Source organism: Pavona decussata, unplaced genomic scaffold (genome assembly GCF_977016875.1).
Source record: "Pavona decussata unplaced genomic scaffold, jaPavDecu1.1 SCAFFOLD_23, whole genome shotgun sequence".
NCBI classification, from domain to species: Eukaryota; Metazoa; Cnidaria; class Anthozoa; order Scleractinia; family Agariciidae; genus Pavona; species Pavona decussata.
In genome coordinates this window covers 31,873-49,716 of record NW_028145446.1, presented here as the reverse complement: position 1 = coordinate 49,716, position 17,844 = coordinate 31,873, and the positions used below count along the sequence as shown (strand labels likewise).

Sequence of the window (17,844 nt, the reverse complement as noted above, 5' to 3'; positions counted from 1 at the left end):
GATGTTAGCCACTGTACGGAAAAAAATGGCGGCTTTTTATTTTACCACAATACCTTGCGAACCTAACACAGCCAATAGACACAAAGAAAGCCGCCATATTTGTTTTGGCGAACTGGTTCGTCCCCGTAGTAGCAACATTGTGTATGCTACAATCAAAGACAAAAGGGTTGGTATAAATTCGCATTTACGATGTTCCACTAGGCACTCAACAGAATCACGGTACGCGCAAACGATAAGTTTCCCTTCACCGACCCCCACCCCCTTACAATGTTGAGCCCACGGTCTAATAAAATGACTTGTGGATTTCAACATTGTCTCAGGGGATGGGTGGGGCTAATAAGATGGGCTTTAAACCGAGACTAACATGGCTTTATTGGTCAGTCGACACTGAATTAGCAGTTAATAGGAGGACTTTGTGACATTTGCCCCAAGACCTTTTGTCCTTGATTGTAGGTTTGAAGTTTTAAGAACTTTACTGCGCGTTTTTTTTTTTTTTTTTTTCGGTTTTAGTGTTTTCGTAAAATTATGGGTAAATGTACCAGTCGCCATCTTTGTCGGTAAAGTGGATAATATTTCGATTTCATCAAAGACTCAGTAATAAAACAAAGTGCATAAAGCAAAGTGCGCTGGCGCAAATGCTAAATAGTTGTAAATTTTAACCTCATTACAGCCATTAAACGTAGCGATTGGCTAGTCCGCCGATCGTTCATCAAGCGACCTTGTGATGTGGTAAACACTTGATTTCCCCTCTCAAGGTTATCCCCGTGATATTGCAAGTCGGCTTAACTCATGCTAAGTGATACTTAGAGGATTGCAATAATGATCATGAGCACTTCAAATCTGTGAGCCGTGTAGTGGGCATTTACCATACAACATTAGTTCAACTGATAATTTACTGGTGAGAAAGTGAAATGTATGATGCGTGATCACATGACCCTTCCTGTCTCATCCTGAGGGGTGTCATGTGTTGCTATTTAAGAAGATATATATCTAGTAAGGACAGGAAGCAATAGACGATATTTGTATTATTATTATTATGAGCTAATTTTAATTTTTCGGTGGGCACTGACGGTGCTTGGCAATTCGGTCTTAAGGCCCGGTCAAACGATTGCAACACAATCCTGAACATTGTTGTATAATGTTGCACAGCGTTGAAACGAATATTTTATGCCACCCGTGTTTTTCAAACAGCGTTGAAAACGAATGTAACACGGTTTGATGCAACACTTGGACTCATGGATCTGGGACCAAAATCTACTCAGAATCCTTAGAAAACAAATCCAAGCCATATTGGTTTGCCTAAAAAATAGCGCGTGACCGATCGTCTTCCACGTCCGATCATCTTCTCGCTTTTCTTGGCAATACAGCTTCACTTATTCCTTTGCCCTTCCACTTTTTATTTGTAGGGAGATCGCTTGTTCGTTCGCCATACTGCAGTTTAACCATTCACGCGGCAAAACGCGAAGCAAATATATAAAAAAAATAAATACCCGCAAAGTCAGTTCATTGAGCATGCGCACGTTCAACAATTTGAACACGGTGGCTGAACAAATATAACATTGTTGTTCAATTCACACACCTGAGAACAAAAGAAATGTTAGACGATGCTGGAGACGATGATTGATGGAAATTTAACTTCGTTCAAGATCATCCAACCTCATGCATGGTGGCTACATCAAATGATCGTGAGTGCAACATGTTGGATTCAACAGTGTTGGACGATGTTGTATCCACTTGTGCATCCGTTTAGCCGGGTCTTAAATTAATTTAGATACAGCAAAACAATGCCAAAACAATGCTTCCAGTTGGTCAGTAGCTTCGAGGGCCTCCGTTTATTAAATAGCTAAATGGTTTCATTAGGAATGAACAAAGCAGTGTCATTTTCATTTTAGAAACGAGCATAGTATAAATTTTTGTGCGTCATAACAAAAACTTGTCATAAAATGAACTTGACCTGATGAGCCACGTGACCGAAGCACTGACCGTTCTTGTCTCTTCTGTACACTATAATTTTATAATATTAGGCCACAGAATCGAAGAAAAACAAATACCTCTAATTTCCATATTTAGCAATAAATGTTTATGTTTACAGTAGAAGTTACCTTTAAATTTATCTAGACTAATTTTCACTGAACTCAAGGACTAGAATTTATATACGAAGTCTGAAAGCTAGATTCACTGTGTATTGTACGGAATGGATCTCCATAGTCATGAATTTGATTTCAACATCACTTTGGACTTTGGAGCTTGTCCGTTTACAGTTTCTAAATTTGAAAAGAACATATTGTATCAGAGAGTTCCCCTCGATCCCCAAAATGTCAGTATCTGATTTGTCAGCATATACATCAGTCTCCTGAAACGGCTTCCTGCTACGCCAGACTATACTGAAGGACACAAATAATTCTGTCACTATTAATATCTTGAGTATCTGTATTGCATTGCACCTGACTAATACGAGTCCCTTACTGCTTACAGAACTTGGCCGGCATTTTATTTAGACAACTAAGCTAGCCCCAAGTTGTCAACATCTAATTTATCTTTACAGCATTGTGACTCAAACATACGGGCCACTCATCAAAGATCATCAAAGAACAGTAAAATTAATGTCTCGATGTTTAGACACTAATTCTCCCAACTACCAGAAAAAGAAACATGTGGAAGATGATGGGGAGACTATGTATATTGATATTGGGGATTAAACTCAGTTGGGGATAACGATTGCATTCTTTCTTTTAATTTCACCAAGTTAAAAATATTGAGAATTACTTTTTGGCTGTTCGGTTTAATTTATTCAAGGCATCGTTTGATTTGAAAAATGCATTTTGTACACGGGTAATTAAAGATTTCAAGACTGGTATGACAATTACGGCCCTAAAAAAAAGATTGCAGCAAAGCCTGAGAGCTGCTGACTTCGGGAATGATACAAACAGAATGATGAGGTTTTGTTGATTTGTAAGCCTTAGGATGTGCTCAGTTTAAGTACAACGGACAACGATTAATCATGATACTCATCTGTGGATCCCCACACACACATATCACTAATGTAATGATCTGGTGATATCTGATCTTAATAACCGTTAACGGGGAATACTTCTGATTGCCAGTCAGTAAAGTTCAAATCGCAAGGAAAGATCAAGGTATCATAGAGATTAATTCATTCTCGGACAGTTTCATACATATCAAAAGCTAATCAGTTGAATCGGCCGTTTTTATTTTTCCTCAGACCACCAGGATCTGGTTGGGAACATTTTTTCTTGTTGTTTGCCGTCGCTTTCCCAAAGGGCCGAATCGTATGGAACCTAGATGGCATATCAGTCAAAGGGTTGGCGTCATAGCGATTTGAACTTTGCTTGGTGTATCAATAAATCAATATCCTCTGAAAGGATAATCTCCTCTGAAATGATAATCTCAACTTCAATAGCAAAAGAGTGTCATGCAAGCTAGAGAACAAGGGCCGAAGATCATGGTGGATACGTATTTTGGGATGTTTTTTTTTTTCACCCTTTTGACAATAACAACTTGAAAACTACTAAACTAATATACAGAAACCACAAGCATTCAATATCCGGAGCAATATACTCTACAACTCTACAGATAAGCTTTTCTCCCGAGATAGTTTGTCCCAGTTGATCAAATTACTGTGACTCGTCAGTTTCTAAAATTAGCTCAAGCTAACACTTAAATAAGTCAGTTCGATTCAGAAAGTTGGTTGTGGCGCCTACGTGTTCAAAGGCAACCGGGAGGCAAAACAAAAAATAGGGACCGTAGACGAAGAAGAAGTTAAAGGGAAAGAAAGAGATGACTCGAGCACTTTTAGTGGCTATTACCTTTTTTGCATGTTTTGCTTTACTGGCGGTAAAAGCTGAAGAGGGAGGGCTTTTGACCAGAGAGTTGAATGACTTGAAGAAAACTGATGAACACAACTATGAAGAAAGGGAATTATTCCAGGATAGTTCGGTGACCAAAGGAAGCGGTAAGTGTTTTAGCATCTCAGTCAGGTTTTTTGCTAGTGGTCTTGAACTAAACTCGTTCCCAAGAGAGAGGATTTTCGAAGACGTAAGCTACAGATTTCGCTCATCTATCAAGGAACATTGGTTCCGTCAAATAACTGATGGCCCTCGGCCAAAACTGATACCCATCCAATACGCTGATATATCATGAAAACTTCTGAGACGTTTTCACTGTACGGGGTTTTTTTATACTGTATTTTCGTACAATCTACCAGAGATTTCAGTGAAGAAGCTAGGTTTCAATTATGGAATTTTGAGTGGAGAAACACGCAAAATATTATACTAACTAATTGAGCCGTTCCCACGTTGTTTCACATATCATTTCCTAAACACGGGCTACTTTCCCTTTCCGACTGCAGAGAAAACATACGCTGAAAGATCACTGAAAGTGATTGCATGATCTTTTTTTTAGTTTCGCAAAATATCCAGTGAATAATTTTCCATCATGGATTATATTCTTGACGTAAATGTTCGTCGCCAATCTTGAAACAACTGTTTGCTATATTAGTAGTAATTAATCAGCCACTTAACAGACATATATGTTCACGACATCACAGAGGCCGTTTCTTTCTGGTATGATCCGATGCCGTAAAAACAGATTCCTATTACCACACGAGAAATATAAACGTGAGTGGCAACATAAAGAAGACATCGCTGTTGATATCCAGGTGCAAACACGTCACCGACTGTACTTAAGTTCTTTTAAATTAAAACCTACTTTGTCTTGTATTGATTCGTGTGCTAAGGCTGGTTTTTGTGTCAATATTTCCCCCTTATAACAATTTAAACCAGCAATTAAGACTACATGAGCCACATTACACCATCGTTTACACCACAATTTTCACCATCTACACGGCCATGGCCAATACCGGCATAAGAAAGGTCACACGGATTTTGAAATTATCTTTTCCGCGCATTCGCAGATGATGCCAGTCCCCAACTTTGCATTACAATTGAAAAATAAAATACCATAAACACGCAAGAAAGGAGAAAGTTCTTCAGTTCTTTCCAGGACTCGAAGATAGGCAAACGTTACAGCCGAACTCATCACCCGTAGAGTACAACTCGGCTTATATATCAGTAATGGACTCTTGCCCCTGTCCATCAGTTCTGGTGAAACTGTTGATAAAAAGCATACCGTAGTTGCACCCATTTCTCGTGGAGTGTCGAAGGTTCGCCTGCCATTATTTGCTCACTGTGATAAATAAAATCTAAAATTATCTAAAAACAATGTAAATAACGAGCGATACAATGTTTTGCAGATAAGAGGACCATCATCATCAGACCGTACAAGCCGCTTAAACGTTGTTCATCCCGTACACCCAGGGGTCGCTGTTGTGGAGGGAATGTCATCGACGACCCTAAACGGAAAACGTGCTGCCGTGGACGCATCGTGCTAAAGAGTATGGCTAAATATCTGTGCAGACGCAAAAAACCTAGTTCCTGTAGAGGCTTCTTGTATGATCCCAAGCGATCCAAGTGTTGCCATGGTCACGTGCTTCCAAGAAGAGCCAGATGCAGTCGCCGACGTTGCGGTCGTCGTCTCTACGTCACCTATGGTAATCACTGCTGTCGAGGAAGAGTCCTTCTCAACTCGGTTAAATGTCCACCGCGTAATGGTTAATTAACTCGTACGGCTGAGCACAGCATACATATTAGGGCAAACGAAGGCACGGGGTTATTCAGACGAACATTAAGCACAGGTGTACAGTGACACACACATTAGAGGTCAAACGTTTTCAGGATAACCTGTTCATCAATATTTATAAAGGGTTTTATCTCCGAAAATTCTGACTGTCTTTATGCGGTTATAAGCACTCCAGACATACAGATTTTTTTGTTATTTTGTATCATTTTATTTGTGTACTATGCAAAAAAATGTTTCTTGTGCTACTGACATGAGCAGTGTTTTGTCAAGAGCCCATGACTGGGCGCCCTTATCGGTATTAGACTGATTTAGGAACAGAACGGGAATGTCATCTGAGGACGCGAGAGCGCGCTGAATAGTCTGGATACGAGTCTATTTCGACTATCTTGTGGGTATTCTTGACGCGCGCTCCGTTTCCCTCTCTGTTGCTAAGTCAGATTATTAATTCCTTGAGTCAACATTATTTCAAGTCGATTTACTTTTTCAGGAAAGGCTTGAATCCAAGGCTTGAAATGAGAGAGAGGCTCCCGGGTCACGTGCTCCTGAACCTGTCTGTTAAGTTTAGTCACCAGTCCATGACGAGGGTCTACGTTTTGCGTTTTAGTTTACTATGGCTATGTTTGTTCTTATCCTTGCGTTATTCCGGCTAAAGGGAGGTAGCGAAAGATTAAGGGGCGGATTTAGGGTGGAGGGGGAGAGGCGAGGGGCGGCCCACCTATTTTCTTGTGTGTTTAAAAAGGGTTTTGGTACCGTCTCTCGAATGGTATTATGCAATCAATTGTTTTTAAAAAAACCCTCTTAAAGTCTGTCTTCCGAAGCCTTTTAAGGCTTCCAAGAAGCCTAATTCCGAATTCCTAATTCCGAAGCCTTTTAAGGCTTCCAAGAAGCCTAATTCTGGGAGCATTTGTAAACAAATAACAAATGCTCCCAGAATTGCTGTCAGTAGACTCCCCACGAATGTGAATTTTCATCGTGGTGGAGGGAGGGGGAGCCGCTCTTGCGCTCTCGCCACAATTTGTTTGGCCCCCTCTTTCTACGTTTTCTGGATCCGCCACTGAAAGCGGACGACCAAGTGAAACGAAAAGGTTTTCTTTTCCTGCCTGCCTCTATGCTTGTGCTAATATACTTATGCTTTTGCTAGACCTGCCAACTCTTATACATTATGCATGACTGTCATGCCTGTGGATCGCTCCCGCATGCATGCTAATTTCTGACGCTTTTCTTTATGACTTACAAATCCGGACAACTAATAGTTCTTTTGTAAGTTCGATCAAATTTCGCCCAAACCAGTCGCATAAATGACGCTGCAAGTCGTAAACTGTCGTTAAAGCTCTCTATAGAACCGCGTTCCCGCCTGTCCGCAATTTTGGAAATTTTTAAACGTTATCGGTAATGAGAATGATGTATTATTCAAGAAAGTGACGCAGGCATACTCGGAAAAAAGGAGGAGTCGAACCTAAGACCTTCCAATTACTAGTTCTGATGCTCTACCACTGAGCTACAGGAGACTCGTGGGAGCTAAGGTCATTAAACTAGGTTCATGGGACAAACATCCTGCATACTGCTAGGATTTGAATGTTGAACGTGTGGTATATGAAATAAATGATGGTATATTTCATATACCACACGTTCAACATTCAAATCCTAGCAGTATGCAGGATGTTTGTCCCATGAACCTAGTTTAATGACCTTAGCTCCCACGAGTCTCCTGTAGCTCAGTGGTAGAGCATCAGAACTAGTAATTGGAAGGTCTTAGGTTCGACTCCTGATAGGAGCACTCGGATTTCTTTTTACCGAGTATGCCTGCGTTTTACCAGTCTGGAAATATACCATCACATTTATTTCATATTATCGGTAATGTTCGGAAATCATCGGAAAGTCGGGCATATTTGGAACACCTTCGGAAACACGGCAGCACGCAGTTAGGAAGACGAAAAATCTCACTCATTTTACTCGGGAAGAGCTGACAAGTATATTTTCCCGTTCTGTGTGAATCTTGTGGACTAGTCAGGTTCAATCGGACCATTGATTCACAATTGCTTCCCTGACGAGTTAAATTCACGGAGCCCTCCTTTCCTGAGCAGGGATTTATGCTGAGTATTGTTTCTTCACAATAGGACCAATAATGTACTGTTGGAATCACGATAGACTATCGTTAAGAAACAATAGTTAAGATACATCTTAACTTCAGAAGGATTCGTGAATATAACTTGTCTATTGCCGGTGTGTTCCTGCCCAAGTTTAGACTAGTACAACTTCGTAATGGTCAACATACCTTACAAACCAGTCGTTAGTTAAATAAATAAATAAAAGTGGAAAAGGTATGTCTATCTATTTATGTTTCACGAGTTAGACGCGAATCGTTGATCAAAGCCATTTCAGTACCCCTTGTATTCACAGCACTAGCAAATAAAACAATACTGCAACAACTTAAGCTGATTTGCGATCTTAGCATAACAGTAATAAAGGTATACCTGCTTGCGTACGAATTTTAGCTGATTAACCGTGTAAGCCTAACAGTGAACAGCATCTTCTATCTACTAACAATGTCACTGTATGATGAACCACGCAGGTCACGAGAGAAGAAAGTTCACCCAGCTAGTAGAATAAAAAGTATACGAAGGACAGCGAAAGAAATAAAACCCCCGAACATAAGGATTTACAACCCCAAAACGTAAGAAATAATACCCCCCAACGTAAGGATTTACAATCTCCGAACGTAAGAAATACAACCCCTAAACGTAAAAAAGTACAACCCCGAACGTAAAAATTTACAACCCCAAAACGTAAAAAATACAACCCCCGTAATTCTTACGTTTGGGGGTTAAAAATTATTACGTTTGGGGGTTAGATTTCTTACGTTTGGGGGTTAATAATTCTTATGTTTGGGGGTTAGATTTCTTACGTTTGAGAGTTAGTAATTCTTACGTTTGGGGGTTAGTTTTCTTACGTTTGGGGGTTAGTAATTCGTACGTTTGGGGGATAGTTTTCTTACGTTTAGGGGTAAGTAATTCTTACGTTTGGGGGTTAGTTTTCTTAGGTTTGGGGGTTACTAATTCTTACGTTTGTGGGTTATTTTTGTTACGATTGGGGGTTAGTTTTCTTACGTTTGGGGGTTACTAATTCTTACGTTTAGGGGTTAGTTTTATTACGATGGGGGGTTAGTTTTATTACGTTTGCGGGTTAGTAATTCTTACGTTTGGGGGTAAGTAATTCTGACCTTTGGGGGTTAGATTTCTTAGGTTTGGGGGTTAAAAATAATTACGTTTGGGGGTTAGATTTCCTACGTTTAAGGGTTAGTAATTCTTCATTTGGGGGTTAGTTTTCTTACGTTTGGGGGATAGATTTCTTACGTTAAGGGGTTAGTAATTCTTAAGTTTATGGGTTAGTAACTCTTACGTTTGGGGGTTAGTTTTGTTACGTTTGGGGGTTAGTTTTGTTACGTTTGGGGGTTAGTTTTCTTACGTTTGGGGGTTAGTAATTCTTACGTTTGGGGGTTAGATTTCTTACGTTTGGGGGTTGAATTTCTTACGTTTAGGGGTTAGTAATTCTTAAGTTTATGGATTAGTAATTCTTACGTTTGGGGGTTAGTTTTGTTACGTTTGGGAGTTAGTAATTCTTACATTTTGGGGTTAGATTTCCTACGTTTAAGGGTTAGTTTTCTTACGTTTTGGAAATAGTAATTCTTACGTTTGGGGGTTAGATTTCTTACCTTTCGATGTTAGTAATTCTTAGGTTAGGGGGTTAGATTTTTTACGTTTGAGGGTTAGTAATTCTTACTTTTGGAGTTTAGTTTTCTTAAGTTTGGAGGTTAGTAATTCTTACGTTTAGGGGTTAGTACGTTTGGGGGCTAGAAATTCATTGCTTACGTTTAAAGGTTATTTTATTTTCGTTAGGGGGTTATTAATTGTTACGTTTGGGGGTTAGATATCTTACGTTAGCGGGTTAGTAATTCTTACGTTTGGGGGTTAGTTTTCTTACGTTTGGAGGTTATTAATTGTTACGTTTGGGAGTTCGTTTTCTTACGTTTAGGGGTTAGTAATTCTTACGTTTAGGGGTTGGTTTTCTTACGTTTGGAGGTTAGTAATTCTTACGTTCAGGGGTTGGTTTTCTTACGTTTGGAGGTTAGTAACTCTTACGTTTGGGGGTTAGATTTTTTACATTTGGTGATTAGTAATTCTTACGTTTAGGGGTTGGTTTTCTTACGTTTGGAGGTCAGTGATTCATTGCTTTCGTTTGAGAGTTATTTCATTTACGTTTGGGGGTTAGATTTCTTACGTTAGCGGGCTAATAATACTTACGTTTTGGGGTTAGTTTTCTTACATTTGTGGGTTAGTAATTCTTACATTTGGGGGGTTAGGTTTCTTACGTTTGGGGGTTAGTAATTCTTACGTTTTGGGAGTTGGTTTTCTTACGTTTGGGGGTTAGTAACTTTTACGTTTGGGGGTTAGATTTCTTACATTTGGTCGTTAATAATTCTTACGTTTAAGGATTAGTTTTTTTACGTTTGGGGGCTAGTAATTGTTACGTTTTGGGGTTAGTTTTCCTACGTTTGGGGGTTAGTAATTCTTACCTTTGGAGGCTAGTAATTCTTACGTTTGGAGAATAGTTTTCTTACGTTTTGGGGCTAGTAATTCTTACGTTCATGGTTAGATTTCTTACGTTTGGGGGTTAGTAATTCTTACGTTTGGGAGTTAGTAACTCTTACGTTTGGGGGTTAGTTTTCGTACATTTGGTGGTTAGTAATTCTTACGTTTTGGGGTTAGTTTTCTTACATTTGGGGGTTAGTAATTCGTACCTTTGGGGGTTAGTTTTCTTACCTTTGGGAGTTTGTAATTCTTACGTTTAGGGGTTAGGGCTTCTCACGTTTGGGGACTAGTTTTCTTACGTTTTGGGGGTTAGTAATTCTTACGTTTGGGGTTTAGTAATTCCTGCGTTTAGGGGTTACATTTGTTATGTTTGGGGGTTAATAATTCTTACGTTTGGGGGTTAGATTTCCTACGTTTGGGGGTTAGTTTTCTTACGTTTTGGAAAAAGTAATTCTTACGTTTGGGGGTTAGATTTCTTGCGTTTTAGGGTTAGTAATTCTTAAGTTTGGGGGTTAGTAATTCTTACGTTTGGGTGTTAGATTTCTTACAGTTGGGGGTTAGTAATTCTTACATTTAGGGGTTAGTTTTCTTACGTTTAGCGGTTAGTGATTCTTATGTTTGGGGGATAGTTTTCTTACGTTTAAGGGTTAGTAATTCTTACGTTTGGGGGTTAGTTTTCTTAGGTTTGGGAGTTAGATGTCTTATGTTTGGGGGTTAGAAATTCTAACGTTTAGGGGTTAGTTTTATTAGAATTGGGGGTTAGTAATTCTTACGTTTGCGGGTTAGTTTTCTTACGTTTGAGGGTTAGTAATTCTTACGTTTGCGTGTTAGTAATTCTTACGTTTGGGGGTTAGTTTTCTTACGTTTATGGGTCAGTAATTCTTACGTTTGGGGGTTAGTTTTCTTACGTTTGAGGGTTAGTAATTCTTACGTTTGCGGGTTAGTTTTCTTACGTTTGAGGGTTAGTAATTCTTACGTTTGGGGGTTAGTTTTCTTACGTTTATGGGTCAGTAATTCTTACGTTTGGGGGTTAGTTCTCTTACGTTTGAGGGTTAGTAATTCTTACGTTTGCGGGTTAGTTTTATTACGTTTGCGGGTTAGTAATTCTTACGTTTGGGGGTTAGTTTTCTTACGTTTATGGGTCAGTAATTCTTACGTTTGGGGGTTAAAAATTATTACGTTTGGAGGTTAGATTTCTTACGTTTAGGGGTTAGGAATTCTTACGTTTGGGGGTTAGTTTTTTTACGTTTGGGTGTTAGTTTTCTTACGTTTGGAGGTTAGTAATTCTTACGTTTGGGGATTAGATTTCTTGCGTTTGGGGGTTGAATTTCTTACGTTTAGGGGTTATTAATTCTTAAGTTTATGGTTTAGTAAATCTTACGTTTGGGGGTTAGTTTTGTTTTGTTCGGGGGTTAGTAATTCTTACATTTTTTACGTTTTGGGAATAGTAATTCTTACGTTTGGGGGTTAGATTTCTTACCTTTCGATGTTAGTAATTCTTAGGTTAGGGGGTTAGATTTTTTACGTTTGAGGGTTAGTAAATCTTACTTTTGGAGGTTAGTTTTCTTAAGTTTGCAGGTTAGTAAATCTTACGTTTAGGGGTTAGTACGTTTGGGGGCTAGAAATTCATCGCTTACGTTTAAAGGTTATTTTATTTTCGTAAGGGGGTTATTAATTGTTACGTTTGGGGGTTAGATATCTTACGTTAGCGGGTTAGTAATTCTTACGTTTGGGGGTTAGTTTTCTTACGTTTGGAGGTTATTAATTGTTACGTTTGGGAGTTCTTTTTTTTTTACTTTTTGGGGTTGGTAATTCTTACGTTCAGGGGTTGGTTTTCTTACGTTTGGGGTTAGCAACTCTTACGTTTGGGGGTTAGATTTTTTACATTTGGTGGTTAGTAATTCTTACGTTGAGGGGTTAGTTTTGTTACGTTTGGGGGTTAGTTATTCATTGCTCACGTTTGAGAGTTATTTCATTTACGTTAGGGGGTTATTAATTGTTACGTTTGGGGATTAGATTTCTTACGTTAGCGGGCTAATAATTCTTACGTTTGGGGGTTAGTTTTCTTACGTTTGGAGGTTATTAATTGTTACGTTTGGGGAGTTCGTTTTCTTACGTTTTTGGGGTTAGTAATTCTTACGTTTTAGGGTTCGATTTCTTACGTTAGGGGTTTAGTAATTGTTAAGTTTACGGGTTAGATTTGTTATGTTTGGGGGTTAAAAATTCTTACGTTTAGGGGTTAGTTTTCCTACGTTTGGGGGTTAGTTTTCTTACGTTTTGGAAATAATAATTCTTACGTTTGGGGGTTAGATTTCTTACGGTTTGGGGTTAGTAATTCTTAAGTTTGGGGGTTAGTAATTCTTACGTTTGGTTGTTAGATTTCTTACGGTTGGGGGTTAGTAATTCTTACGTTTGGGGGATAGTTTTCTTACGTTTAAGGGTAAGTAGTTCTTACGTTTGGGGGTTAGTTTTCTTAGGTTTGGGAGTTAGATGTCTTATGTTTGGGGGTTAGTAATTCTTACGTTTAGGGGTTAGTTTTATTACGATTGGGGGTTAGTAATTCTTACGTTTGGGGGTTAGTTTTCTTACGTTTGGGGGTTAGTAGTTCTTACGTTTGCGGGTTAGTTTTATTACGTTTGCAGATTAATAATTCTTACGTTTGGGGTTAGTTTTCTTACGTTTAGGGGTCAGTAATTCTTACGTTTGGGGGTTAGTTTTCGTACGTTTGGGGGTTAGTTTTCTTACGTTTGAGGGTTAGTAATTCTTACGTTTGCGGGTTAGTTTTATTACGTTTGCGGGTTAGTAATTCTTACGTTTGGGAGTTAGTTTTCTTACGTTTATGGGTCAGTAATTCTTACGTTTGGAGGTTAGTTTTCTTACGTTTGGGGCTTAGTTTTCTTACATTTGTGGGTTAGTAACTCTAACTTTTGGGGGCTAGATTTCTTACGTTTCGGGGTTAAAAATTATTACGTTTGGAGGTTAGATTTCTTACGTTTAGGGGTTAGTAATTCTTACGTTTGGGGGTTAGTTTTTTACGTTTGGGGGTTAGTTTTCTTACGTTTGGGGGTTAGTTTTCTTACGTTTGGGGGTTAGTAATTCTTACGTTTGGGGGTTAGATTTCTTGCGTTTGGGGGTTGAATTTTTTAAGTTTAGGGGTTAGTAATTCTTACGTTTATGGGTTAGTAAATCTTACGTTTGGGGGTTAGTTTTGTTTTGTTCGGGGGTTAGTAATTCTTACATTTTGGGGTTAGATTTCCTACGTTTAAGGGTTAGTTTTCTTACGTTTTGGGAATAGTAATTCTTACGTTTGGGGGTTAGATTTCTTACCTTTCGATGTTAGTAATTCTTAGGTTAGGGGGTTAGATTTTTTACGTTTGAGGGTTAGTAAATCTTACTTTTGGAGGTTAGTTTTCTTAAGTTTGGAGGTTAGTAAATCTTACGTTTAGGGGTTAGTACGTTTGGGGGCGAGTAATTCATTGCTTACGTTTAAAGGTTATTTTATTTTCGTAAGGGGGTTATTAATTGTTACGTTTGGGGGTTAGATATCTTACGTTAGCGGGTTAGTAATTCTTACGTTTGGGGGTTAGTTTTCTTACGTTTGGAGGTTATTAATTGTTACGTTTGGGAGTTCTTTTTTTTACTTTTTGGGGTTAGTAATTCTTACGTTCAGGGGTTGGTTTTCTTACGTTTGGGGGTTAGCAACTCTTACGTTTGGGGGTTAGATTTTTTACATTTGGTGGTTAGTAATTCTTACGTTGAGGGGTTAGTTTTGTTACGTTTGGGGGTTAGTTATTCATTGCTTACGTTTGAGAGTTATTTCATTTACGTTTGGGGGTTATTAATTGTTACGTTTGGGGATTAGATTTCTTACGTTAGCGGGCTAATAATTCTTACGTTTGGGGTTAGTTTTCTTACGTTTCGAGGTTATTAATCGTTAGGTTTTGGGAGTTCGTTTTCTTTTGTTTGGGGGTTAGTAATTCTTACGTTTAGGGGTTGATTTTCTTACGTTTTGGGGTTAGTAATTGTTACATTTGGGGGATTAGGTTTCTTACGTTGGGGGGTTAGTAATTCTTACGTTTGGGGGTTAGTTTTCTTAAATTTAAGGGTTAGTAATTCTTACGTTTGGGGGTTAGTTTTGTTACCTTTTTAGGGTTAGTAATTCTTACGTTTGGGGGTTAGTACTTCTTACGTTTGGGGGTTAGTTTTCTTACGTTTGGGTTATAGGGATTCTTACTTTTGGGGGTTAGTTTTCTTACGTTTGGGGGTTAGTAATTCTTACTTTCGAGAGGTTAGTTTTCTTACGTTTGGGGGTTCGTAATTCTTACGTTTGGGAGTTAGTTTTCTTATGTTTAGGGGTTAGTTATTGATACGTTTGGAGTTAGTTTTCTGACGTCTGGGGTCTAGTAATTTTAACGTTTGGGGGTTAGTTTTTTTACTTTTGAGGGTTAGTAATTCTTACGTTTCGGAGTTAGATTTCTTACGTTTGGGAGTTAGTATGTCTTACGTTTAGGGGTTAGATTTTTTAGGTTTTGGGAATTAGTACTTTTTACTTTTGGGGGTTAGTTTTCTTATGTTTCGAGGTTAGTCATTCTTAAGTTTGGGGATAGTTTTCTCCCGTTTGGGGGTTAGTTTTCTCATGTTTGGGGATTAGTTTTCTTCCGTTTTAGGGTTATGGATTTTTACGTTTGGGGGTTAGTTTTTTTTACGTTTGGGGGTTAGTCATTCTTACGTTTGGGGGTTAGTTTTCTTTTGTTTTGGGTTAGTCATTCTTAAGTCTAGGGGTTAGTTTTCTTACGTTTTACGGTTAGTTTTTTTTATGTTTGGGGGTTAGGGTTATTACGTTTGGGGTTTCTTTTTTACGTTTGTGGGTTAAAAATTCTTACGTTTGGGAATAGTTTTCTTACCTTTGGGGGTTAGTTTTCTTACGTTTCTGGGTTAGAGATTCTTGCGTTTTGGGGTTAAGGATTCTTACCTTCGGGGGTTAGTTTTCTGACGTTTGTGGGTTAGAGATTCTTATGTTTGGGGATTAGTTTACTTACGTTTGGGCTTTTGGATTTATACGTTTCCAGGTTGGTTTTCTTACGTCTGTGGGATAGGGATCCTTACTTTTGGGGATTAGTTTTGTTACGTTTTGGAGTTAGTTATTCTTACGTTTAGGGGTTAGTTTTCTTAGGTTTGGGGGTTAAGTACTTTTACGTTTTATGGGTTAGTCATTCTTACGTTTGGGGGTTAGGGATTGTTACGTTTGAGTGTTAGTTTTTTTATGTTTTAGGGTTAGTCATTCCAACGTTTGGGGTTTAGTTTTCTTACGTTTGTAGGTGAGGGATTCTTACGTTTAAGGGTTAGTTTCCTTTCTGGGGTTACTCATTTTTACGTTTGGGGGTTAGGGATTGTTACGTTTGAGGGTTAGTTTTCTTACGTTTAGGGGTTAGTCATTCTTACGTTTGAGGGTTAGGGATTGTTACGTTTAGGGGTTAGTCATTCTTACGTTTGGAGGTTTGTTTTCCCACATTTGGGGGTTAGGAATTCTTATGTTTAAAGGTTAGTTTTCTCACGTTTTGGGGGTTAATTATTCTTACGTTTGGGACTTACTGTTCTTACTTCTGAAGGTTAAACATTCTTAAGTTTGGGGTTAGTTATCTAACGTTTGGGAGTTAGGGATTCTTATGTTTGGGGGTTAGTTTTCTTATCTTTGGGGGTTAGTCATTTTTACGTTTGGGGCTTAGTCTTCGTACGTTTGGGGGTTAGGGATTCTTACGTTTGGGAGATAGTTTTTTTACGTTTGGGCTTATTTATTGTTATGTTTGGGGGTTAGTTTTGTTACGTTTGAGGGTTTAAGTCATTCTTACGTTTAAATTTTACCTCTCTTACGTTTGGGTGTTAAGGATTCTTACGTTAGGGGGTTATTTTTCGTACTCTTTCCGTTTGGGGGTTAGTTTTCTTTACGTTCGGCGTTTAGTCATATGCTACGTTTGGGGGTTAGTTTTTCATACGTTTGAGGTTAGGGATTCTTACGTTTTTGAGTTAGTTTTCTTCATTTTCGGGTTTGAGCATTCTTACCGTTTGAGGGCTAGTTTTCTTACCATTGGGGATTAGTTATTCTTACGTTTGGGCTTAAGGATTCTTCTGCTTGGAAGTTAGTTTTCTTTCGTTTGGGGGTTTGTCCTTCTTACGTTTGGAGCTTAGTTTTCTTGCGTATAAGAGTATGGGATTCTTACGTTTAAGGGTTAGTTTTCTTACGTTTGCGAATTAGGGATTCTTACGTTTGGGGATTAGTTTTCACGTTTGTTGGTTAATTATTCTTACGTTTTTGGGTTAGTTTTTTTACGTTTGGGGGTAGGCATTCTTACGTTTCGAAGTTAGTTTTCTTACTTTTTGGGTTAAGGATAATTACGTTTGAGGGTTAGTTTTCATACGTTTGGGGTTTAGTTTTCTAACTTTGGGAAATTAGGATTCTTACTTTTGGGGGTTAGTTTTCTTACGTTTGGGGGTTAGTCATTCTTACGTTTAGGGGCTAATTTTCTTACGTTTGAAGGTTAGCTATTCTTACGTTTTGGGGTTAGGGATTGTTACTTTTGAGGGTTCGTTTTTTTACGTTTGGGCGTTAAGGATTTTTACGTTTAGGGGTTGAGATTTTTTAACGTTTAAGGGTTATCCATTCTTACGTTTGGGGTCTAGTTTTCTTACCTTTATGGGTTAGGGACTCTTACGTTTGAGGGTTAGTTTTCTTACGTTTGGGTGTTTGGGATTCTTACGTTTGGGGGTTAGGGATTCTTTCGTTTGGGGGTTTGTTTTTTTGACTTGGGGGTTAGGGACTCTTACGTTTGAGGCTTAGTTTTCTTACGTTTGGGGATTAGGGATTGTGACGTTTGGGGGTTAGTTTTCTTACCTTTGTGGGTTAGGGATTTTTATGTTTGGGGGCTAGTCATTTTTACATTTAGGGGTTTCTTTTCTTACGTCTGGGAGTTAAGGATTCTTACGTTTAGGGGTTAGTTTTCTTACGTTTGGGGGTTGGGGATTCTTATGTTTGGGGTTAGTTTTCTTAAGTTTGGGGATTAGTCATTCTTACGTTTGGGGTTTAGTTTTATTGCGTCTAGGGGTTAGGGATTCTTATGTTTGGGGGTAAGTTTTCTTACGTTTGGGGGTTAGTTTTTTTTACGTCTGGGAGTTAGGGATTCTTACGTTTTGGGGGTTAGTTTTCCTACATTTGGGGGTTAGGGATTCTTACGTTTGGAGGTTAGTTTTCCTACATCTGGGGGTTTGTCATTCTTACGTTTGGGGTTTAAGCGGCCGTTACACGTTGAAACTTTTAGCTAAATTTTGTGTGCAATGACGCTGCGAAACAAGTTTCAGCAGGCGTTGCACCGTGTAAGATGGTCGGTTCCGTGAAACTTTTCGAACTTCCGTTGCGAGACAAGTTTCACGAAAAGTACAACCGCTTTTTACTTCTGTAACGGCTCGCAACGGTCGCAGTGGTGAAAAAACAAGAGTTTCACCGTGTAACACCGCTTCCTGAAACTGGTCTCGTTCGCCGTTGCACACAAGTTCCAGCTAAAAGTTTCAACCGGTAACGGCGGCTTTAGTTTTATTGCGTTTG

The 17,844-nt window shown here is 38.8% G+C and overlaps 1 protein-coding gene across 1 annotated transcript; it reads left to right on the top strand.

Moving 5' to 3' along the window:
* Positions 1–3,629: 3,629 nt before the first annotated feature.
* On the top strand, positions 3,630–5,907 carry LOC146485915 (uncharacterized). Its single transcript, XM_085102141.1, has 2 exons — positions 3,630–3,973; positions 5,273–5,907. The coding sequence occupies exons 1-2, from the start codon at positions 3,799–3,801 to the stop codon at positions 5,632–5,634; spliced, it is 537 nt and encodes a 178-aa protein (XP_084958267.1). The 5' UTR covers positions 3,630–3,798; the 3' UTR covers positions 5,635–5,907.
* Positions 5,908–17,844: the final 11,937 nt, after the last annotated feature.

What these genes read in the sequence shown, in the direction of transcription:
- LOC146485915 (XM_085102141.1), top strand. Translation starts at nt 3,799, where the DNA reads ATGACTCGAGCACTTTTAGTGGCTATTACCTTTTTTGCATGTTTTGCT. An exon ending in TTCGGTGACCAAAGGAAGCG is followed by an intron (nt 3,974 to 5,272) that starts GTAAGTGTTTTA and finishes AATGTTTTGCAG; the next exon opens with ATAAGAGGACCATCATCATC.